Source organism: Eurosta solidaginis, chromosome 3 (assembly GCF_040869045.1).
Source record: "Eurosta solidaginis isolate ZX-2024a chromosome 3, ASM4086904v1, whole genome shotgun sequence".
NCBI lineage: Eukaryota > Metazoa > Arthropoda > Insecta > Diptera > Tephritidae > Eurosta > Eurosta solidaginis.
Genome location: NC_090321.1, coordinates 95,519,995 through 95,547,729, shown reverse-complemented (window position 1 = coordinate 95,547,729; position 27,735 = coordinate 95,519,995). Strand labels below are relative to the sequence as shown.

General features: G+C 38.4%; 2 protein-coding genes and 1 long non-coding RNA gene across 6 annotated transcripts in view; 1 reads left to right on the top strand and 2 right to left on the bottom strand.

Moving 5' to 3' along the window:
• MESR4 (misexpression suppressor of ras 4) overlaps window positions 1-17,467 on the bottom strand; it is a 42,704-nt gene extending 25,237 nt beyond the window's left edge. Inside the window, exon 1 of one of the 2 annotated variants that reach the window (XM_067772823.1) lies at window positions 17,178-17,467. The gene's annotated coding sequence lies outside the window, so the exon portion shown is untranslated. Of the gene's footprint in view, window positions 1-16,848; window positions 17,128-17,177 lie in introns of those variants that run through there. The other variant, XM_067772824.1, reaches the window with a different exon arrangement.
• A 4,361-nt stretch (window positions 17,468-21,828) lies between these two features.
• LOC137244183 (putative nuclease HARBI1) lies at window positions 21,829-25,883 on the top strand. Its single transcript, XM_067772821.1, has 3 exons — window positions 21,829-22,291; window positions 23,063-23,908; window positions 24,160-25,883. The coding sequence occupies exons 1-3, from the start codon at window positions 22,077-22,079 to the stop codon at window positions 24,176-24,178; spliced, it is 1,080 nt and encodes a 359-aa protein (XP_067628922.1). The 5' UTR covers window positions 21,829-22,076; the 3' UTR covers window positions 24,179-25,883.
• LOC137244184 (uncharacterized) lies at window positions 24,135-27,323 on the bottom strand. 3 transcript variants are annotated; one of them, XR_010950832.1, is made up of 5 exons: window positions 26,876-27,323; window positions 26,740-26,804; window positions 26,465-26,669; window positions 25,961-26,282; window positions 24,135-25,881 (listed from the first exon to the last, which is right to left on the bottom strand). It is a non-coding gene; the product is annotated as an uncharacterized lncRNA (long non-coding RNA). The 3 variants fall into 3 exon arrangements; XR_010950833.1 differs by having other exon boundaries at window positions 24,135-25,907; window positions 25,961-26,669; XR_010950831.1 differs by having other exon boundaries at window positions 25,961-26,669.
• Window positions 27,324-27,735: the final 412 nt, after the last annotated feature.

The window sequence follows — 27,735 nt, the reverse complement described above, 5'->3', positions numbered from 1 at the left end:
TGGAAAGAGACAGATTGAAGACATGTGCTAAATATTTGAACCCCTCTTTCCCTAGGCTTTTAAGCATCGGCATGGCTATGCCGTCTGGGCCCACTGCTTTGGATGGTTTAGCACGACCAATGGCGTCCTCCTCTCCACCTCTTTAGCGGTGATGGTGATTGGTGACGCGCTGAATTTGTGTTTATGTGCGCGTCTATTGGCTCTCCGTCTATCTTTGTCGACCGTAGGATGCATTATATATTGTCGGCAGAAAGCGCTCGCGCATTTTTTCGCGTCCGGCAGCACTTTGTCGCCAAAGGCGATGGAAACTTTGTCTTTGTGCTTAGTCGGATTCGATAGGGACTTTACGGTGGACCAAAGTTTACCCACACCGGTATAGAGGTTACAACCTCTTAGGTGCTCCTCCCATTTCGCCCGCTTTTGTTCATCTACAAGCAATCTGATGCGTTGGTTTATATCCCTTATTTGGGGGTCGCCTGGGTCAAGCTGTCTTATAAGGTCACGTTCTCTCGATAAGTTTGCGGCCTCCGCCGGGAAGTGGGGCCAGATTTCGGGAATTCTCCCGGCGGGAATGAAATGTGCCGAGGCGGATTTAATGACCTTACGGAAGGCACGCTCCCCTTGGCGGGCATCAGTCGGGATAGGAAGGGCACCTAGGCGGCTGTCTGTAAAGGATTTATATTCTTCCCACTTTCCTTTTTTGAAGTTTATGAAAGTGCGTTTTTCAGTGACGATGAAGTCGGCGTTACGCTCAAGCGAAATAAGTATGGGCAGGTGGTCGGATGCCAATGTTACCATCGGCTGCCAGTTGACGCAGTTTACGAGTTCTGCGCTCACGATTGAGATATCTGGCGAGCTGTGGCAGCTTCCTACCATACGTGTGGGGGCGTCTCCGTTTATTGTGCAGAACGTCGTTTCTTCTATTTGATCCGCCAACATCTCACCCCTACTGTCCGCCCGCAAGTTTGAATGCCATAGATCATGATGGGCATTGAAATCGCCTAAGATAATGCGATTGTTGCCAGTGAGTAAGGCCCTGATATTAGGGCGGTATCCACTGAGGCAACAGGTGGCAGGAGGGATGTAGATGTTGATGATTTCTAGGTTTGCATCGCCTGACCGGACAGATAGGCCTTGACGTTCTAAGACATTGTCCCTGCGGTCGATGCCAGGATCAAATATACAATATTGCACAGAGTGGTGTATGATAAACGCGAGACCGCCTCCATTTCCGCTTTCGCGGTCTTTCCTGTGGACGTTATACCCAGAGCAGGACTGCAATGCAGATCTTGCTGTGAGTTTAGTCTCTTGAATCGCAGCAATGCGGATGTTGTGCCGCTTCATGAAATCGACTATCTCCGTAATCTTCCCAGTCAGTCCATTACAGTTTAACTGCAGAATTCTGAAGTGCATAAGGGGAGACGTCGCCACTCTGGGGGTAAGTGACGGGTGACTACGCCTGGGTTGGGCGGGGCGTCCTTGGGCAAGTATTGGGGTACCCGGATGATTTGGGTTTGCGGCCTGGCAACATGGCGCGATGAAACCCGTCGGCGGATTGCCGTCGCGGAGACCAGAACATCTAGGGAAGTGGCACCACCCAAGGCAGGAGCTGCATTGGGCGGATGTCGCAAACATATATATTCTGTGCTGGCAAACGGTGCAAACGGAGGTAGGGACTAAGAGTATGTTTCCCTGACCTACACGATTGCTGCCGGAAAAGAGGGGGGGGGGGGGGGGGGGGGGGGGGGGAGAAGACGGGGGCAGGGGCTGCTGCCCAGCATTGCTTCCGACTCTACAACGAAGATTGTAGTTATGAGTGGTAGCAGCTGTTTGAGTTGTTGGCGCCGTGGGGCGCGAGCAGCAGCGGGTACTTGTTGTGGCTTGCTGAGCAGCGTGGCTGCTGGAAGGTAGTTGGGGGGGGGGGGGGGGGGGGGGCGCTTAGACGTAGACTACGGGACGCCCTTGGGCGTGAACAGCAAGGAGCCACAAAAGATTTATAAAAGTTACGTGGACGTCGGGTTTTGGGATCAAGCCCAGAACAACCTGTCCGATGCAACCATCCCTTGCACGAGACACACTGAACAGAGTATGACCGTCCTAAAAAGATTCTTTTCCGGCAGATGCAGCAAAACCATTTTTCAGGACCGGGGTCAGGAGACGGACCCGGATTGGATTCGATGCCTTCCCGGAGTAAGAGAATATGGAGCAGTCCTGCTGCAAGGAGCTGCTGGGAGGATGACAATTTGTGGGAGGGACGAAACAAATTAGATGGGGTCACACTGAAATGACAGTCCTTGGTCGGGAAAAATCCCGAGTCGCTCCGGTACATAGAACCGACTGCCTTGGGAAGCGCAAGGAAAACTTTGTCTTTGTGCTTAGTCGGATTCGATTGGGACTTTACGGTGGACCAAAGTTTACCCACACCGGTAGAGAGGTTACAACCTCTTAGGTGCTCCCCCCATTTCGCCCGCTTGTGTTCATCCACAAGCAATCTGATGCGTTGGTTTATATCCCTTATTTGGGGGTCGCCTGGATCAAGCTGTCTTATAAGGTCACGTTCTCTCGCTAAGTTTGCGGCCTCCGCCGGGAAGTGGGCCGGATTTCGGGAATTCTCCCGGCGGGAATGAAACGTCCCGAGGCGGATTCAATGACCTTGGGGAAGGCACGCTCCCCTTGGGGGGCATCAGTCGGAATAGGGAGGGCAGCAAAGAGGTTGCCTGTAAAAGATTTATATTCTTCCCACTTTCCTTTTTTGAAGTTTATGAAAGTGCGTTTTTCGGTGACGATGAAGTCGGCGGTACGCTCGGGCGAAATAAGTATAGGCAGGTGGTCGGATGCCAATGTTACCATCGGCTGCCAGTTGACGCAGTTTACGAGTTCTGCGCTCACGATTGAGATATCTGGCGAACTGTGACAGCTTCCTACCATACGTGTGGGGGCGTCTCCGTTGGCAGGAGGTATGTAGATGTTGATGATTTCTAGGTTTGCATCGCCTGACCGGACAGATAGGCCTTGACGTTCTAAGACATTGTCCCTGCGGTCGATGCCAGGATCAAATATATAATATTGCACAGAGTGGTGTATGATAAACGCAAGGCCGCCTCCATTTCTGCTCTCGCGGTCTTTTCTGTGGACATTATACCCAGAGCAGGTCTGCAATGCAGATCTTGCTGTGAATTTAGTCTCTTGAATCGCAGCAATGCAGATGTTGTGCCGCTTCATGAAATCGACAATCTCCGTAATCTTCCCAGTTAGTCCATTACAGTTTCACTGCAGAATTCTGAAGTGCATAAGGGGAGACGCCGCCACTCTGGGGGTAAGTGACGGGTGACTACGCCGGGGTTGTGGAAGGCCAAGACGCAATTGCTGTTGTGGCCCTGGGACGGGGCGTCCTTGGGCAAGCATTGGGGTACCCGGATGATTTGGGTTTGCGACCTGGCAACATGGCGCGATGAAACCCGTCGGGGGGTTGCCGTCGCGGAGACCAGAACATCTAGGAAAGTGGCACCACCCAAGGCAGGGTGCTGGCATACGGTACAAACGGAGGTAGGGACTAAGTCTTTTCCCCTGACCTACACGATTGCTGCCGAAAAAGAGGGGGGGGGGGGGGGGGGGGGGGGAGAAGACGGGGCAGGGCCTGATGCTCAGCATTGCTACCGACTCTACTACGACGAAAGTAGTTATGAGTGGTAGCAGCTGTTTGAGTTGTTGGCGCCGTTGGGCGCGAGCAGCAGCGGGTACCTGTTGTGGCTTGCTGAGCAGCGGGGCTGCAGGAAGGTAGTGGGGGGGGGGGGGGGGCGCTTAGGCGTAGGCTACGGGACGCCCTTGGGCATGAACAGCAAGGAGCTACAAAAGATTTATAAAAGTTACGTGGATGGCGGGTTTTGGGATCAAGCCCAGAACAACCTGTTCGATGCAACCATCCCTTACACGAGACACACTGAACAGAGTATGACCGTCCGAAAAAGATTCTTTTCCGGCAGATGCAGCAAAACCATTTCTCAGGACCGGGGTCAGGAGACGGACCCGATACCTTCCCAGAGCAAGAGAATATGGAGCAGTCCTGCTGAAAGGAGCTGCTGGGATGATGACGATTTGGGGGAGGGATGCAACAAATTAAATGGGGTTACACTGAAATGACAGTCCTTGGTCGGGAAAAATCCCGAGTCGCTCCGGTACATAGAACCGACTGCCGTGGGAAGCGCCCGCCCGCTTGTGTTCATCCACTAGCATTCTGATGCGTTGGTTTATGTACAAAAACTGGAAGCCTCTAGAAGATAAATAATTAAATATTGGCATCTAGTAGGATTCCTGTTGTTGTTGTTGTAGCAGTGCTTCGCCCCCCAACAGATGCGACCGATCCCAAATTGTCATCAATATCCTCTAACGGGAGTCCAAGGAAACTTGCTGTTTCAACAGGGGTGGACCATAATGAAACGGGGAATTAATTGCAATAAAAGAGATGGATGGTGTCATGTGGGACACATGACAAGCGGGGCATATATTTTGAATGTCGGGGTTGATTCTGGATAGGTAAGAGTTAAGTTACATTATCAAGATCGAAGTTAAGTTAGAGTGACTCGCGTTTCCCTGGGAAGTATGCGTTTCTCTTCCGCAAGTTTTGGGGTACGGATACACCGGGCAATTCCTGGCATAAAGGTCCGACGCCTGTTTGTGGAGTTCACTGAGGACCTGCTTGTGTTTTTTGCTTCATACGGCTAAGTTCTCAGGTGCCGCATTTCCTCATAATGCTTACGGAGATGGCTCCTTAACCCCTAGGTGGTAGGATACCTCTGACCAACTCCTATTTATGTTTTTCTCTAAGCATTTATGGAAAATTTGGTAACGTTTTACAAGACGGTGCACCACCTAATTTTTATCGAAAATTATCAAAGGTGGTATCAAAAGACGCGTCTCGACCTCCGTTTTAAGAATCCGAAAGCGAAAATTTAAATTTTTATTTCTGTCAAAAGATATAGGCAAAAAGTCGGTTGAATATTTCATGTGGTTGTTGTTTTTTGGCAGATTTGTTGTACACACACACATACATACTAATGCAGAAAGGTGTTCTGCGCGCATGTAGTTTTGTGTAGGGTTATATTTATATTCAACTTTAAATGTACCTACTTTAAATAAATTGAATTTTTTTGTTCTTGTTAATTTTTATTTTTCAATTGTAAAATATTGTCTTTCAAAAATTTTCATTCGGTTGAAATATTTAAAAACATTTTGTAACATACTTTTAGGAGCGGTTAAATAAAAATATTTTATAAAAATAAATAGTGCTTATTAAATAGTGATTTATATATTAAATACCACATTGGCGATCTAGCCAGCCAAACATAAAACCGTCCTTCAAAAACAACGAATCAAATTTTAATTCTTGTATGCTGTATGAAATAATAACGCCACCAGTTGATGTTCAGCAAAAATCGATTTATTCTCTTCTTAGTTATATATTATGCGAGTGGAAACCATATTGACTTCCGAAAACGATACATAGTTCTGTTTACTATATCCAACTTATTACGTTTTTATCAGCAAATTCTTAAACAAATTGTTAAAGGTGGTGCACTTGAACAAATTTTAATTGATTTACAAAAGACCAGCGAAGAGATTTATTTAAATTCACTTTCAAATAAAGTGCGTAAGATCTTGCAACGTCCAGCTCTAACTCGCTAAAAGTTTTGTAATTCGTACCTTTAAACTAGTGTGAAGTGTCCTCACTACTCGAAGAATTATCTGAAAAACAAGTTGAAAATATATACCAAATATATCGTGAACATCACAAGAGCCCTCTCTAACGCGTATTTGACGTAGACGTGGTGGTCCAAAAACTAGATTCACTTCTATAAAATTAGTTTATTTTCAACTGCACGACGTCGTCTTCGTCGTATTTTTGGATTGTCATTATTTCAGACGTTACCGCTGCATCATTAACATCAGCCTTTCAATCAAACATTGCAAGAGCAACAACAACAAAAGCTACAAATACAAAACAATTAAAGCCATTGCACAATACAATGTCTAATTTCATCAATCAATTTTAAAGCCATTGCACAATACATTGTCTAAATTCATCAATCAATTTTAAAACCATTGCGACAAATATTTGGTGAGCTGTATCTAGTATTAATATTATTTATATGTATCTGTATATGTATCAAAACAGATTAATAATTTGGGTTTTGTAAACGCTCCTTTCCGGACATTTTTATTTCTTCCTATAATATAATTTTTGTAGTTATTTCTATTAACAATGTTTCATTCACCATCAAATAATATAAGTACATCTACACCACGAAATCAAGTAAACGATTCACTTATTGATTTGGATAATGAAAATTATCAAAATGATTTACCAAATCCATATGTGAATCAAAATAATGAAATTTTTGCTACATCGGTAAAACTTCCCCAATTTTGGACTAATTGCCCTGAAGCATGGTTCATCCATGCTGAAATGCAATTTAGTCGAAAGAACATTACTCAGGAAGGGACAAAATATGAATATGTCATAACTGCACTTCCACAGGATGTAATTATGACAATTCTTGATTTTATTCAAAATCCTCCTGAAAATGACAAATTTTCTGCATTAAAGAAAATTTTAATTGAACGGCACTCATTAAGTGAGAATGCCAAATTAGATCGAGTGTTATCCTATTCAGAAATGGGAGATCGTAAACCTTCTGAGTTTTATCGGTCTCTAGTGCTACTCTCTGGAAACAATTTTAGCAAAGAAATTCTTAAAAAGCTTTGGATAAGGAAGTTGCCCAAAAATTTAAGTATTATTCTTACTAGTTCGAATTTGAATGAAATAAGTGAATTAGTTAAATTAGCCAATAATATTTGGGAAGTTTATAATAAAAATGAAATAGCCTCAGCTAGTAATTTTCCAAATTGTAAAAGCGAAAATGCAATTATTTCAAATTTGGTTCAAACAACTAACATGATGTGCAAAAATTTTGAAAAATTGTCATTAGAGATCAGTGAAATTAAAAATCAGATGAGTCAAAATTATTCAAGGTCCCGATCTTTTAGTAGGAATCGTTTTAGAAGTCCTTCTAGATATCGATCAAAGTCTCGTGACAACCCAAATTGGCTCTGTAGGTATCATTATAAGTTTGGTAATCAGGCTTTGAAGTGCGAACAACCATGCGCTTTTAAAAATAATAGTTCGTCAAACTAAAGTTGTCCGTTGTTACGGCGACAAACAACGGACATTTAGACACTTTTACACGTCGCTTATTTATTTTTGATAAAACAAACCAACTTAATTTTTTAATAGATAGTGGAGCAGAAATTTCAGTGCTTCCGGTTTCAAAAACTTCAAGTTCGAAAAAGTCATCAGATATTATTTTAACTGCAGCTAACGGTTCAACGATTTCGACATACGGTAAAAAACTTTTAAATATTAATTTAGGACTGCGTCGCGAATTTCCGTTCACGTTTTTAATAGCGGATATAGCTAAACCAATTATCGGTGCTGATTTTTTGTGTAAATATGGTCTCTTAGTTGATGTTAAACGCAAATGCTTAGTAGATCCGATAACAAGTCTTTCAGTTAACACAATTTCATGTGTTTGTAATGTTTCGCTACCAAAAGTTTTCGCTGTTGATAACAAATTTACAAAGTTACTAAAAGAATTTCCTTCTTTATTTTCTGAACCAGATTATTCACAACCAGTTAGACATACAACAGTTCACAGATTAGTCACTGAAGGAAATTTGCCATTTTCTAAACCAAGACGTTTAGACCCCATTAAATTCAAAGTAGCTAAAACTGAATTCGATTTTTTAGTAAAGACAGGGATATGTAGACCTTCTAATTCAGCAGTAGCATCTCATTTACATCTTGTACCCAAGAAGGAGTTAAATGACTGGCGTCCTTGTGGAGATTTTAGAAGATTAAATGTCGTAACAGTTCCTGATCGTTATCCTTTGCCCCATGTTCATGACTTCAACATGAATTTAAGAAATAAGAAAATATTTTCAAAATTAGATTTGGTAAGAGCTTATCACCAAATTCCAATGGCAGAAGAGGATATCTATAAAACTGCAATCACTACGCCTTTTGGCATGTTTGAATTTGTACGAATGCCTTTCGGACTTAGGAACTCCGCGCAAACTTTTCAACGATTTATTAATGAAGTAGTTAATGATTTAGACTTTGTTTTTACATATATTGATGATCTCTTGGCAAGCGAAAATGAGGAACAACATTTCAAAGATCTTCGCGTACTATTTCAGCGCCTAACGGAGTACGGTTTAAATATAAAACCAAGTAAATGTACTTTTGGTGTAACAAATGTTGACTTTTTAGGACATAATATTTCTGAAACGGGAATTAGGCCCTCAGAAGAAAAAGTTTTAGCCATTCGAAAGTTTGATCGTCCAAAATCTATTAAGCAGGCACAAAAATGTATTAAAAAAAAAATAAATGTAAGGCGCGATAACCTCCGAAGAGATATAAGGCCGAGCTTCTCTTCCAATTTGCGTCGTGCTTCTCTTGATTTTTCCCTACAAATTGGCCGGACGGGACCTACATGTTTTATGCCGACTCCGAACGGCATCTGCAAGGCAGATGAGTTTTCACTGAGAGCTTTTCATGGCAGAAATACAATCGGAGCGCTTGCCAGACACTACCGAGAGGCGACCCCGCTTAGAAAAATTTTCTTCTAATTGAAAAATCTTATTTCTAAAATTTTTTTTCATGTTGCTTTGCCCGGGAGTTGAACCCAGGGCATACGGTGTGATAGGCGGAGCACGCTACCATCACACCACGGTGGCCGCCACAAAAATTTATTGGTATGGTTAATTATTACCATCGATATATACCAAAATTAGCAGAGTTTACGACAGTTATCTATAATTTAATTAATAGAACAAATAAGAAGCGAGACAAGATTTTAATTTGGGACGATACATCTAATAAAGCTTTCGAATGCATTAAAGAAAAGTTTGCATCTGCGATATTGTTAAATCATTTTAACAAAGATGCAAAACTTTCTTTAAATGTAGATGCATCCAATACGGCAATAGGTGGTGTCATACATCAAACGTTTAATAATAAGTCAGAACCACTTGCATTCTTTTCAAAGAAATTGTCTCCATCCGAAATTAAATATAGTGCATTTGATAGGGAACTATTAGCTATTTATTTGAACATTAAACATTTTCGTTACCTTCTAGAAGGACGTGAATTTCCAGTTTTCACAGATCATGTTGTAGCTGATACATTATCTCGTGCGTTTGAAGTAGAAGCGATTAATAATTCGGACATTAATTTAAAAATTTTACAAAGTGAACAACAACAAGACAGTGAATTAAGCAAACTTACCTCAGAGCAAACATTTTTAAATTTGAAACTAATAAAAATTCCTGTTCTTAACTTTAATATATGGTGCGAAGTGTCAGGAGAAAATCCTAGGCCTTTCATTCCAAACAATTTAAGAAAAATAATATTTGATATGTTACATGGGATTTCACATCCTGGTAGTAGAGCTACACGTCGTTTGATAGTTAAGAATTATTTTTGGCCTAAAATGAATAAAGATATTAATACTTGGTCTAAAGAATGTATAAGTTGTCAAAAATCGAAAGTACATCGTCATACAAAATCTCCAGTTATGAAAATTCCAATTCCAAAATCTAGATTTGAACACATTCACTTAGATATTGTTGGACCCTTACCTGTTTCAAAAGGATATCGTTACATATTAACTATAATTGATAGATTTACACGTTGGCCAGAGGCATTCGCACTAAGAGATATTTCTGCAGTTACGGTTGTAAATAAATTTTTTAAAGAATATATTTCACGTTTTGGAGTTCCATTAGAAATAACAACAGATCAGGGATCTCAATTTACTTCAAACTTGTTTTCAGAATTAACGAAACTTCTTGGAAGTCATCAAATAACAACTTCTCCTTATCATCCCCAAGCTAATGGAATGATAGAACGTTTTCATAGACAGCTAAAATCTTCAATAATGGCTAGGAATGGATCCAGAGATTGGTATGAAGAGTTACCAATAGTACTTATGGGTTTGCGATCGATTTTTAAAGAAGATATTTCAGCAACACCGGCTGAAATGGTTTATGGACAAAATTTAAGATTACCTGGTGAATTATTTGTTTCAACTACAGAGAATATAACTTCAACGGATGTTTTAAGTAGTTTGCGTGAACATTTTAAAAATTTTAAATCAAATTTGGAACATCATCAAAATTCTAGTGGTATTTTTGTTCCAAAAGATTTAAAAGATTGTCATTTTGTTTTTGTACGTGTAATAAACAAACATTCCTTGCAACATCCGTATGAAGGTCCTTATAGAGTTATTGAAAAAGATATTAAAAACTTTAAAATTGAAATAAACAATGAAATTAAATCTATTCCTATTGATCGTTTAAAACCAGCAATGATTGATAAAATATAGATACCTAACACAAAAACAAAAAAGAAAGTAACTTTTAATTTATTTAACATTAAATCTCCGGAAGGGGGAGTATTGTAGGGTTATATTTATATTCAACTTTAAATGTACCTACTTTAAATAAATTGAATTTTTTTGTTCTTGTTAATTTTTATTTTTCAATTGCAAAATATTGTCTTTCAAAAATTTTCATTCGGTTGAAATATTTAAAAACGTTTTGTAACATACTTTTAGGAGCGGTTAAATAAAAATATTTTATAAAAATAAATAGTGCTTATTATTAAATAGTGATTTATATATTAAATACCACATATATAATATTTTATTGCTCAGGTAACTCGGTAGCATTCCTAATCTTACATGATGTATACATTTCAAAGTGAAGTAACTTATTGACTGTTTTATACTAAGCCAGTTTAACCGATTCAGCATTATAGTTTTTGATGTTCTTAGGGGACATTTTAATATAAATCGCATTACCTTCTTTAGTTGTATTTGTAGTCTTTTAACTTGCATATCACTCGCTATCAGCAGAATTGTAGGGCAGTATATAAAGACGATACAGCATTATTTTATGACGTTGACTAATATGTTTACATGTTCTGTACATGAATCCTATTTTCTGCGCTATTTTTCCAGGACCCGAAACGCGTCTTTTGATGGCAGCGATTTAGTTTAGCACCCCACAAGTTCGGGATTTATCTTGGTATGAAATGATAGAGGGAGTTCTCCCGATCACAAATATATATATTTTTTCTACCAAAAATTTTAAAAAGCTCTTTCTTGCATTCGTGAACGAGCTGATATTACCTTATAACTCTTATGTTTATTGTTATGTTAGCCGATCCAACACCGGCTGCGCCATGCACAGTAATTCTGCGTAGAACACCTTTCTGCACAGGCGGCCTTCGGCCACGCTTATAAAAAATAACCCTGGGCTACACCATGCCAAGTCCGGGTGTGTGGTATAACCGTGGCTACCGCCACGTGGTACAACCTACCACACACCGGACTTGGCATGGCGTAGCCCAGGGTTATTTTTATAAGCGCGGCCGAAGGCGGCCTACGCGGAAAGGTGTTTCAACTTTTCAAAATGAGTAGTAAGAAGTAAGGAAGGCTAAGTTCGGGTGTAACCGAACATTACATACTCAGTTGAGAGCTGTGGAGACAAAGTAAGGGAAAATCACCATGTTGTAAAAAGAACCTAGGGTAACCCTGGAATGTGTTTGTATGACATGTGTATCAAATGGAAGGTATTAAAGAGTATTTTAAGAGGAAGTGGACCATTGTTCTATAGATGGACGCCATTTAGGGATATCGCCATAAAGGTGGACCAGGCCTGAGTCTAGAATTTGTTTGTACGATATGGGTATCAAATGAAATGTGTTAATGATAATTTAAAAGGGAGTGGGTCTAAGTTCTATAGGTGGACGCCTTTTCGAGATATCGCCATAAAGGTGGACCAGGGGTGACTCTAGAATCTATGTTGTACGATATGGTTATCAAATGAAAGGTATTAATGAGTATTTTAAAAGGGCGTGGGCCTAAGTTCTATAGATGGACGCCGTTTCGAGATATCGCCATAAAGGTGGACCAGGGGTGACTCTAGAATTTATTTTGTACGATATGGGTATCAAATGAAAGGTATTAATGAGTATTTTAAAAGGGCGTGGGCCTAAGTTCTATAGATGGACGCCGTTTCGAGATATCGCCATTAAGATGGATCAGGGGTGACTCTAGAATTTGTTTGTACGATATGAGTATCAAATAAAGGGATTCAAGGGGTTGTGTAGCGCAATATATAGCTTCTCCAACCCAATTGTCAACCTCACCTTCGAGCGGCGAATCCCGTTTCATTAACAGATGAGGCTCTGGCGACCCCAAGCTCCTCATGGAACTTGGGGGTGGGGAGGGAGCGATGGCCTGAAGGTTTAATGTGGCCATATAAATCGTTCCCGAGATGGTCGGGCCAGCACCTTAATTGTGCTGTGTTACCGGAGCGTATCGGATCTGTATCCGACAAAGGACCATCACATCGATAACACTCCCCAAAACCTTCGGGGAGTAACCTAATCGCTACAACAACAACAACAACAGTATCAAATAAAAGGTGTTAATGAGTATTTTAAGAGGGCGTGGGCCTTAGTTTCATATGTGGACGCCTTTTCGAGATATCGCCATAAAGGTGGACCAGGGGTGACTCTAGAATTTGTTTGTACTATATGGGTATCAAATGAAAGGGAGTGGGCCTTAGTTCTATAGGTGGACGCCTTTTCGGAATATCGTTAAAAAAATGGACCAGGGTTGACTTTAGAATGCGTTTGTACAATATGGGTACCAAACGAAAGGTGTTAATAAGTGTTTTAAAACGGAGTGGGCCTTAGTTCTATAGGTGGACGCCTTTTCGGAATATCATTATAAAAGTGGACCAGGGGTGACTCTAGAATGCGTTTGTACAATATGGGTATCAAATGAAAGGTGTTAATTTGTATTTTAAAAGGGCGTGGGCCTTAGTTCTATAGGTGGACGCCTTTTCGAGATATCGCCATAAAGGTGGACCAGGGTGACTCTAGAATTTGTTTGTACGATATGGGTATCAAATGAAAGGTGTTAATGAGTATTTTAAAAGGGCGTGGTCCTTAGTTCTATAGGTGGACGCCTTTTCGAAATATCGCCATAAAGGTCGACCAGGGGTGACTCTATAATGCGTTTGTACGATATGGGTATCAAATGAAAGGTGTTAATGAGTATTTTAAAAGGGCGTGCGCCTTAGTTCTATAGGTGGACGCCTTTTCGAAATATCGCCATAAAGGTGCACCAGGGGTGACTCTAGAATTTGTTTGTACGATATGGGTATCAAATGAAAGGTGTTAATGAGTATTTTAAAAAGGAGTGGGCCTTAGTTCTATATGTGGACGCCTTTTCGAGATATAGCCATAAACGTGGACCAGGGGTGACTCTGGAATGCGTTTGCACGATATGGGTATCAAATGAAAGGTGTTAATGAGTATTTTAAAAGGACGTGGGCCTTAGTTCTTAAGGTGGACGCCTTTTCGAAATATCGCCATAAAGGTGGACCGAGGCGACTCTAGAATTTGTTTGTACGATATGGGTATCAAATGAAAGGTGTTAGTGAGTATTTTAAAAAGGAGTGGGCCTTAGTTCTATATGTGGCCGCCTTTTCGAGATATCGCCATAAACGTGGACCAGGGGTGACTCTAGAATGTGTTTGTACGATATGGGTATCAAATTAAAGGTATTAATGAGGGTTTTAAAAGGGAGTGGCCCTTAGTTGTATATGTGAAGGCGTTTTCGAGATATCGACGAAAATGTGGACCAGGGTGATCCAGAACATCATCTGTCGGGTACCGCTAATTTATTTATATATGTAATACCACGAACAGTATTCCTTCCAAGATTCCAAGGGCTTTTGATTTCGCCCTGCACTACTTTTTCATTTCCATCTACTTAATATGGTAGGTGTCACACCCATTTTACCAAGTTTTTTTCTAAAGTTATATTTTGCGTCAATAGACCAATACAATTACCATGTTTCATCCCTTTTTTCGTATTTGGTATATAATTATGGCATTTTTTTAATTTTTCGTAATTTTCGATATCGAAAAAGTGGGCGAGGTCATAGTCGGATTTCGGCCATTTTTTACACCAATACAAAGTAAGTTCAGATAAGTACGTCAACTGAGTTTAGTAAAGATATATCGATGTTTGCTCAAGTTATCGTGTTAACGGCCGAGCGGAAGGACAGACGGTCGACTGTGTATAAAAACTGGGCGTGGCTTCAACCGATTTCGCCCTTTTTCACAGAAAACAATTATCGTCCTAGAATCTAAGCCTCTACCAAATTTCACAAGGATTGGTAAATTTTTGTTCGACTTATGGCATTAAAAGTATTCTAGACAAATTAAATGAAAAAGGGCGGAGCCACGCCCATTTTGATATTTTCTTTTATTTTTGTATTTTGTTGCACCATATCATTACTGGAGTTGAATGTTGCCATAATTTACTTATATACTGTAAAGATATTAACTTTTCTTTTAAAATTAGAATTTAAAAAAAAAATTTTAAAAGTGGGCGTGGTCGTTCTCCGATTTTGCTAATTTTTATTAAACAGGCATATAGTAATAAGTGTAACGTTCCTGCCAAATTTCATCATGATATCTTCAACGACTGCCAAATTACAGCTTGCAAAACTTCTAAATTACCTTCTTTTAAAAGTGGGCGGTGCCACGCCCATTGTCCAAAATTTTACTTGTTTTCTATTCTGCGTCATAAGTTCAACTCACCTACCAAGTTTCATCGCTTTATCCGTATTTGGTAAGGAATTATCGCACTTTTTCGATTTTTCGAAATTTTCGATATCGAAAAAGTGGGCGTGGGTATTATCCGATATCGTTCATTTTAAATAGCGATCTGAGATGAGTGCGCAGGAACCTACATACCAAATTTCATTAAGATACCTCAAAATTTACTGAAGTTATCGTGTTAACGGACAGACGGACGGACGGACGGCCATGGCTCAATCGAATTTTTTTTCGATACTGATGATTTTGATATATGGAAGTCTATATCTATCTCGATTCCTGTATACCTGTACAACCAACCGTTATCCAATCAAAGTTAATATACTCTGGGAGCTCTGCTCAACTGAGTATAAAAATATATATTTTTCCTTTTTAAAATTTTCCCCTTTTGATACCCATATCCAAATTTTTGGACGTATGTTTAGTGTCGTACTTTTGTATAGAAATACATATTAGGTTATCATCATTAATTAAGGCTATTCCCGCCTTCATAGCAGCAACAAAGAAAAGCGTGCGAATAAAGCACATGGCTTTAAAATTTCAGAAACAAACCATCCAAGAAAAGGCATGTAAACAAAAAGAGCAAAAAAATAGGAGAATATATAACGATAATAAATTTCTGCGCATTTTGTCTGCTCGCTGGTAGTTTTTTATTCATATATCCCTCGTTAGCGTATATAATTTTTCACATTAGGAATAACTTGACAATTTCGGTAATAGTCTAGTTGAGGGGTCGACTGCTAATACGCTACCAAAAATATCGAGAGGTGTCAAACGACGCGTCTTGACATCAGTATTAATAATCAGTATTTTAACGCGTTCAAAAGATATTAACGAAAACCGAAAAAGACCCGCGGGTACCTCCGAAACCGGGGGTCGGACAGAAATAAAATTTTTCTTTTCCGCCTTCGGATTATTGTTCTCGAGATTAATAAGCGTATTTTGACACCTCACTCGATATTTTTGGTAGCGTATTAGCAGTCGACCCCTCAACTACTCTTACTTTATTTTTTATAAGCGCGGCCAAAGGCCGCCAACACAGAAAGGTGTTCTGCGCAAAAATACTATGGATCCGACCCCCGGTTTCGGAGGTACCCGCGGGTCTTTTTTCGGTTTTTCGTTAATATCTTTTGAACGCGTTAAAATACTGATTATTAATACTGATGTCAAGACGCGTCGTTTGACACCTCTCGATATTTTTGGTAGCGTATTAGCAGTCGAACCCTCAACTAGACTATTACCATAAGGTAATAGTCTAGTTGAGGGGTCGACTGCTAATACGCTACCAAAAATATCGAGTGAGGTGTCAAAATACGCTTATTAATCTCGAGAACAATAATCCGAAGGCGGAAAAGAAAAATTGGTAATAGTCTAGTTGAGGGGTCGACTGCTAATACGCTACCAAAAATATCGAGTGAGGTGTCAAAATACGCTTATTAATCTCGAGAACAATAATCCGAAGGCGGAAAAGAAAAATTTTATTTCTGTCCGGAGATATTTGCAGTTGAAGTTGGCGATTTCCATGTGGTTGTTGTTGTGTTCGTACCCACAAAAAAATTGTGCATCACCGTGGCGGTAGCCATGGTTATACCACACACCCGGACTTGACATGGCGTAGCCCATGGTTATTTTTTATAAGCGCGGCCGAAGGCCCCCAACGCAGAGAGGTGTTCTGCGCAAAAATACTATGGATCCGATCCCCGGTTTCGGAGGTACCCGCGGGTCTTTTTCGGTTTTTCGTTAATATCTTTTGAACGCGTTAAAATTTTTATTTTCCGCCTTCGGGTTATTAATACCGATGTCAAGACGCGTAGTTTGACACGTCTCTCGATATTTTTGGTAGCATATTAGCAGTCGACCCCTCAACTAGACTTTTACCCAAAATTTTTCTTTTCCGCCTTCGGATTATTGTTCTCGAGATTAATACGCGTCTTTTGACACTTCTCTCGACATTTTTTGACGCGTATTAGCAGTCGACCCCTCAACTAGACTATTACCACAATTTCTTGAGCAAGTAATTAAACTGACCAATATCATACACTTGCACTTCTGTTTTAGAAAATAATCAAAGCTACACACACACTCACTTTGAGAGACCAGAGTAGTAAATTTGTGCATTTTTCACCGATGAGACGCATAATTGGATTGAATTATAGACGCATACTCCGGAATACAAGCAAAGAATACTGCGATTATTGTGCACTGTACTTAGTATTTCACAACAAAACATGCAGGCAACGCCAACCATGTGGAACTCTATTATATTGTTGTCGTCTTAATCTTAAACCGCTTTTTTCAAAGGGCCTTTCTTTAACTCAACTATTTTTATAGGCGCTTTAAAAATTAACTCACTACTAAAATATGTACATTAGGTTGAGAATTGTTTTTACAACATTTGCGGCCAAAGGAAACTCACTTCTTGAAATCCTGCTAAGAATCACCAGCACTCGCATAGCCGACCAACAAATTACGACCGCAACCGTAGCCCAAGCACCACCACTTAATCACTTCGTATAATTGCAGAAAATCTCGTTTAGATTTTTCGCTTTAATTTACTTTATGTTCTATTTCCAATATGCGCATATAAGATCCAATAGCTCGGAGATAATGTTTTTCGTAAAATTTTAAGGTTTACAGCGTTGCTATAATCTAAATTCCGATTTTTAACACACACGTTTACTAAACAAAAAAACCTTGATTCTTGGCGTTAGCCATTTTCGAGCAGTTTTACCAACCTGACGCCTGCATATGTCATAATTGTCAGCACATTTGTCAGCAATTCAGCTCGTTTTAATCTGTTACAATTATCAATGTAACCAGGGTTCCACTTTTCGGCGTGATTATTATTTTTGATTTAGCTACCCCTACAAGAATACTGACTATCATATGACTATCATCTGATTGTCAGCAATGTCAACCTAACGATCAGCGCCTCATACAAACTTTCTATCACGAACTTAAGGGGACTTGCGCAAATGTGATGTAAACAACCGTGTGCGTGTGAGTTTTTGTCTCCTTCTTGTACACCAACATGGCCTACTGATTAAGTATATAGCCGTACTGCTCACTCTCAATCCTTTTCCTGGATCAGTGCTGAGACTCTAACTATCAAAAAGTGTCATAAATGATAGTTTACTGTAGATATCAGGTTTGACTGTTATACTATCATAACTGACCATTGTTGTATTCCGCCAAAAATTAAACAATGCTTTTTGCTTTTTATTTACTTTATTTCATTACGTTTTTAATTTTGTACGTGATATAAGCATACGTGTTTTTTATTTGTTGAAAATAAATATTTTTATAAGAATTCGAGTTCAGATTGTTCAATTTAAATTCAGAAATTCATGCGGAAACACCTTTAAAAATGAATCACCACTAAACACTATTATTTTTCGGGTATCAAATTTTAGAGTGCGCACCATACATTCCGACAGCTTTTGGTGTTTTTTAATATTATTTTCGATTTTTTTCTTTTAGCATGGAGCTTTGAAATGATCTCTTTTTCATTTTTTAAACTTATTTTTATATGGTTTTCTTCGGTTGAAAATGGCGGAATTTAAAAAATAACAAAACAACCGTGATAATCATTTGATTGTCATTTGACAGTCAGTAGTGACAATATGATTAAATCGGATAAACTGTTCTCACATACATAAAATTCCGTTGAGAATTATGTATCTGTCTCACATGCATAATGGTATCTGCTGTACGTTCTTTTGTTCTGTACCAGGTGTCCGAAGCTTTCCCAGTTTGAGTCCTTTTTCATGATTATAGGCTGTCGTTGGGAACATGCGGACATGCGTGAGCGAACAAAGGAACATACATAAATTTGAGTATCAATGTTTACGTCATCGCAGGATCAGCAATGTCAATTACAAGTGTGAGTGTATTAGTAAAACTATCAGCGTTTCTTGTAGGATACATAATTTGTGTTACCAGCTGATATATATTCTGCTATTTTTAAAACCAGGGCATTTCTGTCACTTTAGAATCTCTTGAACATAGTACAGGTTTACAAGTATGATATGTATGAGAAGGAAACAATTCCTTTCTCTTTCGAACACACTGCCGTTTGACACTTCGGTCAGTGTCAAACTATTGTGGAACTCAGTGGAACATGCGTTTGACACTGAATGAAGTGTCAAAATTACCGGAGTTGCTGTCGTGGAAAGCGACGCAGGGAAACAAGAAAGGAGCGGAATATCAGATATGGGTTGCTGTGATGGTAAATTTTTTGAATGAATTTAGTATGAAAATGTAGTGCACCTATATGTGTCCTACAAAAAATTATACAAAAGTCTTGAATTGGGGTATCTGAGGACGCGTAGTTATTTCAGTATTAAGAGTACAAACGCGGGTGCTAAGTTTTTCTACCCGTTCAAAAGTTCTCCGCGAAAAACAGTTTGAAACCGAGGTCGACTGCAATAGCCCGTCCAAAAATGTGGAAAGAGAAATGTAAATACTCATTTTATCCTGTTATCAATAGTCAAAAGGCGAAAAAGTATTCGAATTATTGGAAGCGAGGCAAAAACGCGTCTACTAATACGTCCCCCAATGGGTTTGGTCATGTTTTAACAATCGTCCCCGGTAATAAAGTATCACAATTTGTTAATTAAAATTGTCCAAAACAAAGGATTTTAAAAAGAGATGTAATTAAGTGCTCGTTTGAAAGTAAATAAGGATATTTCTTTGTAATTTTACAATAAAAATTTTACGCAGTGTTCGTTAGCTGCTACTACAATTTTCTTGGACCTAAGAAGTACAACAGTGCCAAATAGCATCCACAAAAAAAACCAACAAGAGCAAGCATTTTATGAGGTGAGCGTGGTTGTGTATGTGCGTGCTGCTACATATCCTACTTGTAGACCTGTACTATGCTCTTGAAAGCGTACAATAGTTTCCACCTTTCTAGCAGTTAATGAGAAAATGCCAGCTGTAAAACTCAAAGCGTCAAATGCAGAATATTTAAATCTGTGTAAATTGGACAAAAAGAACTTTTTCGAGTTAAAATAACTGTAATAATTTGACCTCTGTATAACTAAAAAGCTAACAGCATCTCATCATTGTAATTTCCTATATTGGTAATTCTATACGACAGCATGACACTGCTAATACGCGTCCAAAAATATCGAAGGAGGTGTCAAAAGACGCGTATTAATCTCGACAACAATAATCCGAAACAGAAATAAAAATTGTATCTCTGTCCGGAGATATTTGTAGTTGAAGTTGGCGATTTTCATGTGGTTGTTTTAATTAGTACCCACAAAAAAATAGTGAACGCAGAAGAACATCACCTTGGCAGTAGCTACGGTTATACCACACACCCGGACTTGTCATGGCGAAGCCTAGGGTTATTTTTTATAAGCGCGGTCAAAGGCCGCCAACGCAGAAAGGTGTTCTGCTCAAAAATACTATGGATTTCACCCCCGGTTTCGGAGGGACCCGCGGGTCTTTTTTCGGTTTTTCGTTAATATCTTTTGAACGAGTTAAAATTTTTATTTTCCGGGATCGCATTATTAATACTGATGTCAGGGCGCGTCGTTTGACACCTGCACGCTTATTAGCAGTGTCATGCTGTCGTATAGAATTACCCCTATATTTTGTAGATCTTTTTAGCACTATTGCTATAAGTAAATAATATTGTGGTTAAACGGCTAATTAAACTTCCTTAACCCTAACGCCATAGTCGTAACCATAACCATATCCATAACCATATCCAATGTGATGGATTAATGGTGCCTTAACCTTCAAGAAGTTGCGCGTAGTCTCTTCGACCGCCCATGGTGAATAAAGTATTATAATTTTGTTGTATATAATCCCAGATATTTGGCAGCTCTAGTAGCTTGACGTTAGTTCATTTCCAATCGAATGCACTATTTCCGTCTCTTTTTTACGCTTGTCGACTGTTTATAGCAAGCATTTACTTCAGTTGCCTCTCGTCGTCGAAAAGACTAGGCGCGCCTAACGTCTTTTAGTTTACGCGCGACGCTCTGTGCACATTTCCTGATATAATAAAGTGTTGCAATTATTGGTAAAAATAGCTAAAACAAGAATAAGTGAAAGTGAAATAATGAAAATTCTGTTAAAGGAAGATGACGAAAGTGATGAAACCTTAAGTTATAAAGGATCAGAAGTCTCTGACCACTCATCTGATGTGGAATGTAATGAGGAATCAGAAATGCAGTCCAGATGTGGAATCTGATGAAGAAATGGAACATACAAACGAAGAAAGTAACTCGGAAGAGGAAAACATTCCTTTGGCTGATAGAGCTGCATACTTCACGGCACGGGATAATGTTACAAAATGGAAAAAATCAAATAGTGATAGTCAGGTATCCACCCCATAATATTATGTCTCAAGAGGCTGGTGTTCTTGGAAAAGGCATTGGCGTAACAACATTTATAAAAGCATGGGATTTGTTCATATGCGATAAAATTATAACGACAGTAGTAAAATATACTAACGAATTTATACAGAAAAAGGAAAGCGCATACTCCAGAGCTCGAGATTGCAAAACTACCGATTCTGTTGAGATTTGGGCACTATTCGGATTATTATATATTGCTGGCACCTTACGAATGTCGCATGGAAACTTCCCTACAAGACGGTGGTAACTAGTTCACCCACACATTCAAAGCTTTTTTTGCTCTCCACTAACACATCGACGTTTCATGCTGTCATCGAAATGACAGTTCATTAATTATTCCCGGAAACTTTGAAACGGTGAAAAAATAGCATTGTTTACAACGAAAAATATCTTGTGCTTTTAGTTGTGACATGTGACGGAAATTAGAAATTTTGTTGCAGAGAACACCTTTTTGCGTTGGCGGCCTTCGCCCAAAATAATATTAAGTTAATTTTAGTTGTGACATGTGACGTTAATTAAAAATTTTGTTACAGAGACCATCTTTTTGCGTTGGCGGCCTTCGCCCAAAATATTGTTAAGGGTAACGTTTTACAAGACGGTGCACCACCTTATTTAAAAATATCAAATAATAATAAAAATGGAGCTCGAGGCGCGTCTTTTGATTCCTCGTTTGATAATTTTTGATAAAAATTAGGTGGTGCACCGTCTTTTAAATCGTTATCATATTAAGGGCCGTTTTCTCGACTGCGTGCTAAAATTTATCTCTTCTTCAAACGAAATTTTGTTTTCTCTAGTGCTTGTTTTGTTTATTCCGTCGACAAATTTAACAGGCAGTCAATCCAGCCTTTAAAATTTATCGGCTCGAAAACCACAAAACAGCTGATTGTCAAGTGAATTTATTTTAAAACAAAATTAAAAAATAAATAAATAAAATTAAAATTGCTATGGAAAACCGACGTGTGTTTTATGTGCATTCACTGGAAGAAGCATATGAGGAAACAAGTGAGCGAACTATAGCCAAGAGGAATTTTCGCAACCGCTTGGATTATTTTGAAGAGTACACGGAGGAAGAATTCGCGAAAAGGTTCCGGTTGACAAAATGCACCTGCATGGATATTTTAAGTCGCATTGAAAGCGCTATTACGCCCAGCACTAATAGGTAAGTTATAAATATGTTTACTTTTGCTACTCCAGAGCAACTGCTTGGTTGCTGTGCCTCCGTTAGTATTGGTCTAATGACTGCTGTGTATTATCCCATGACCAGGTTTGGTTTTAGGCCACAGTTTCTGCTGAATATTCTTTTGCTGCAGAGTGGCAATAGCAATAAAGGTTTTATTCCACGAATAATCCAAATCTGATCTTAACATTTGCTTTTATAACATTTAAATATTTGATTTAGGTTTACCCTATGCTTTGTTTAACCACATAGCTATGAGCTACGTCCATGTTATCCCCATTGAAACGGAACTGCCGAAGCCAGTTCCAGCTTAGTTAACCCATTTTATACTCGAACAACTCACATTGCCCATTTGTCTCCATGCTCTATTGAAGTTCAAAGCCAGACCAATAGCAAAAATAACACTACAAAAAAGCAAAGCATAAAGCTGGGTATTGTCTTCACGCGTGAAAAATGTTGCAAGTGGCCTAGAAACCATTTGAAATCGCAATTTCAGTGCCTAGAATGAAAAATATGTCCCTATCATCGTATCCCATCTTATTAAATTCTTTCCACGTCTTGAACTTGTTTTTTCATGGCGTAATTGCCTTGGCAACATTTTTTGCCTTGAAATGTTGCTAACGCCTATAATTCCAAATCCTTTGATTTTTGAACTATTCTACAAGGTAGCAATACTATGCTAGACACCTTTGTTATACTTCATTTATCTGATCACAAAAAGCAATTAATACTCTTCATTTATATATTTTTCAGACGAACCAATGTTACACCAAAAACTAAGCTTTTGCTAACACTCAGGTTTTATGCAACAGGAAGTTTTTTAATAACTGTGGCCGACTTTTGTGGAGTAAGCGTACCCACGGCATGCAGAGTAGTAAGAGAAGTGTTCAATGCTATTGCATCACTCTCTAAAGATTGGGTGAAATTCCGTGATCCAGCTGGCATGGAGGAAACTGTATTCGATTTTTATAAAATCGTAAAGTTTCCCAGAGTTATTGGGGCTATTGACTGTACCCACGTTAGGGTGCAATCGCCAGGTGGTGACAATGCGGAAATGTTCCGCAATAGAAAGGGTTATTTTTCGGTCATTATTCAAGAGGTGTGTGATGCAAACATACGTTTTCAAAATTTAGTAGCGAGGTGGCCAGGATCTGCTCACGACAGTCATATATTCAACTGTAGCCGTTTGAAATACCAACTGGATACGGGATATTTTAAAGACTATATGATCCTTGGGGACAGTGGTTACAAACAATGTCGATATATGATGACTCCCCTACTAAATCCACAATCTGCGGCAGAAAGGTTATACAACGAGTCCCAGATTCGTACTCGGAACACCATAGAGCGAACTTTCGGAGTTTGGAAACGACGTTTTCCAATCTTATCTATGGGGATTCGAGTATCAATGGACAGCGTTATGGCAATTATATCGGCTTGCGCAGTTCTTCATAACATTGCTATATCTGCGAAAGATCCGCTTCCTCCAATAGATATTGAAATATCACCATCACAAATTTTAGAGGAACCTGAAACCAGCTTTAGAACCGACGGAGACTCAACTGCGAGAACTGTTTTGATAAGCGACTATTTTGCAAGGTACATTTCAAATACTAAGGCCCGGTTTTTCAGTTGAAGTTTAAACTACAGTCAAAGTTGACTGGAGTTTATTATAGTCACTTTGTTCATTTTCAAAAAATTTTGCTGCCTATCTTGATTTAAATAGTCAAAGTGGCAGGGTTAAACTCTAGTCAACTTTGACTGGAGTTTAAACTTGAACTGAAAAACCGGGCCTAAATACTATATTATTTTTTCTAAATTTAAGTTTTTATTTATATTTTTATTTACAGGCTATCAAGACCAGCTTAACAGGATGGGTTTAATTTTACATTATCATCTAATCATATACCCCTTCGCGTGATTGTAGCTGCACTCATATTGCCATGTTTTTGGATGTGCTTTGAACTACTAATCGGATAGAAACAATGTTTACGTCAGCAATTAGGTAATAACAAAAGCTTTTATTTGATATGCAAAACTTATATATTTGTATAAAATAATTTCTAGAAAAAGTTGCAGACTATTATTAATATTTCTTACGTCGAATAGTCTACTACTAATAAATTATGAAACAAATTGTATCCCCCCAAAAAAAAGTGATTTTTTTAAAAAAGTTTTGCTGTACGTAGACTTTTGTGGAACACCGTATGTTGGCTGAGAGGAAGACCATTATATCTCTGATAAAATCTAGAACGTTTAAAAAATGCAAACATGTATTTAATACACTAGGAAGCATATGTCTGCGTACAGGTAGTTTTTTGCAATTTTTATCAACTTTAGTCTCAGTAGAATAATTTTAGCTAATTTCCATATAAAAAAAATACGTTTAAAAATTTGTATAAAAAAAATTGCCAAAAATCAGCACAATTTTTTACGAACTTGAGACTAACACCTTATTATAGCAAAATAAAATGGGCTACAAAATTGCATACTCCAACAAATTCCAAAAAATTTTGAGAAAAAACTTGAAAATTTTCATGAAAATTGGTAGAATTTTTGCGAAATTTGCATGACTTTTTCAAATATATTTTACAATTAATCTATTAGATCTTGATCCATACTTGTATAGGAAATTAGCTAAAATTATTCCACTGAGGCTAAAGTTGATGAAAATTGCAAAAAACTACCTGTACGCAGACATATGCTTCCTAGTGTATTAAATACATGTTTGCATTTTTTAAGCGTTCTAGATTTTATCAGAGATATAATGGTCTTCCTCTCAGCCAACATACGGTGTTCCACAAAAGTCTACGTACAGCAAAACTTTTTAAAAAAAATCACTTTTTTTTGGGGGGATACAATTTGTTTCATAATTTATTAATATATTTTGGTAGACTATTCGACGTAAGAAATATTAATAATAGTGTGCAACTTTTTCTAGAAATTATTTCATACAAATATATAAGTTTTGCATATCAAATAAAAGCTTTTGTTATTACCTAATTGCTGACGTAAACATTGTTTGAATCCGATTAGTAGTTCAAAAGATATTTAAATTTAAAAAATACAAAAATAGTGATTTAAGAAATTTTGCTTTACGTAGACTTTTTTGGGTACTGTATGTAATTTACTAATTAATACCCATTTAAATTAATTTATTTATAACAAATAATTTATGATATTTTCATAGCAAACATAGTATTAAAAACTAATAAAGTTTAACAAAATAATAAATTAGTAGCGAATTCAGTTTTCAATAAATAAAATTATTATACACTCATGCCCATATTAACACGTTCAAAATTGTAAATGATTTTATATGATAGTACAGCCGAAAGAAACTTAGCTATAACACGATATCGATAAAATGTTCTTTTGAAAGTGGCATAAGCCCATTTGGTATACAAAAAACTGGAAATTCATTCAAAAAAATTTAAGGATAAATATATGTTAAATTTTGAACCTATTAATATGACCAAGAGTGTATGTAAATAACTTAAAATAAATAGTACAAAGAACTAAATTACTCGGCTCATCGAAATTTGCATAACTTTTTCATTCATTTACATTTCCTGAAAAGATAATGAAATAAAATTTTCTAAAATTATTATTATATAAAATTTTTGTTATTTTGGAAATCAGTGGTCTTACATTTGGTAGAATATTTTGCCATTTTTTCCTTCAGCTCAAGCTCAAGCAACTCATTCTTTAGCTGAAGATTTATGAGTTCCCGCTTATGCTTCTCTTCAGCGTGCAGCTTTTCTAGCTCATGTTTCTCAGCGGCTCGCGTGTTTTCATCCCTATAAAATTATTATTGTAGTAGCACAAGGTTCATCTTCTCTTCCTCCATATTTCGCTTGCGGCTCGAACTTTTTATGACACAAAGTTCGTCACTTTTTCTCTGCCGCAAATTGGCAGGGTTCCATGAAGCCCAGTCGTGACGAATCTGGCTACTCTCATCCAATGTATTATCCTAAAAAATACATAGAATGATTGTTAGTGAAATCTTTTACCCGAATGTGTTACTGTTCTATGGGACCGACAATATAATAGTATAGAAGATATAGATAAAGATAGCATGAGAATATGTAAAACAAAAAAAAAATAAAAAAAAACAAAAATATGTAGTTTTTTTATCTTATCTCAAAGTCCTACTAATCCAGAATGGAGCTTAAAATATCCAACGCATGTCGGCATATGGAGTCTCCGCTCGAACGAGCCACCTCTTCACATGCCATGAAAAGCAAACTTTTTTCCCGTGCATTAATGCACACCAAATAGCTGCGAAAGTATCACGAAATACACCAAAGGAATATGCATCGCACACTTCTTTGTTTTGCTCATGGACCACATGGGGCTACTGTGAAAATGCATATAAGCAACAAATTATAATATTAGAATTTTGAATCAATACAATAAAAAAGACTTACATTTTCCTTTTCTTCCACAATGGGTACGTCCACATTGTCCGTGTCTTCGTCTAAAATGTCAACATCTTAAAAAAAAAAAGCAGTGGAGAATGCACATATAGTACATGCAAACTATATTGAAATTCTAAGTACTTACCCATGTCATCGTCATAAGGGTTGTTCATCCCGGAGCCCGAAGTATCGAGCATGGACGCGATCCTCAGCGATACATTTTCCACTTTAGTTGTAGAGGTACCACCTCCTGTACGGTAGGTCTCCCTCTTTTCCTCTGCCAGGTCAGCTTTAGTTCTGCGCTTCAAGTTATCAAACTTGTCGCGAAGCGCTTTCCATTCCCTGTGGACACCAGTTTTCGCTCTAAATTGCGCAGCCAATGCTTCCCAGCCCTACTCCTTCTGCCGCCAAGTCACTGCATCTGACTTCTTATTTCCAATTATGTGCCTGTAGTCTTCCACGGGATCTACAAGCACAACCTCTTCCTCTTTGGTAAAATGTTTACCTCTTTTTTTAGTTTTTTGCGAACTCATATTTTTTATTTATTGTTGTGGCACAGGTTTTAACTTTTATTTGCTTTTTTACAGCTGTTTTTGACATTTGCTTTTCCTTCCGTTCGCAGCGCTACCACCTTTTCAAAAATATTAAATAACTATTCAACAGGAGGTTGAGAAAATGAACTAGAATTTATCTTGCCAACAAATTTACCTGCCCGTTGACTAATCCTCCATTTAAGTAAACGGCCCTAAGTTGTATAGAATCGACGGGATGGCCTACAAGGTTTCCTGTCATACTAAATCGCTCCCGATATGGTCGGGCTAGTACCTTAATTGTTCCCGGAACGTACCCGATCTGCATCCGGCAAAGGACCAGCAAAGTCGATAACGGGGAGTGTCCTTATCGCTACAACAACATTATTTACTTTGGTAATAGTGTAGTTTACGGTACCCACCGAAATTTGGGCCAAAATTTTCGAGTGAGGTATCAAAAGACGCGTATTCACGT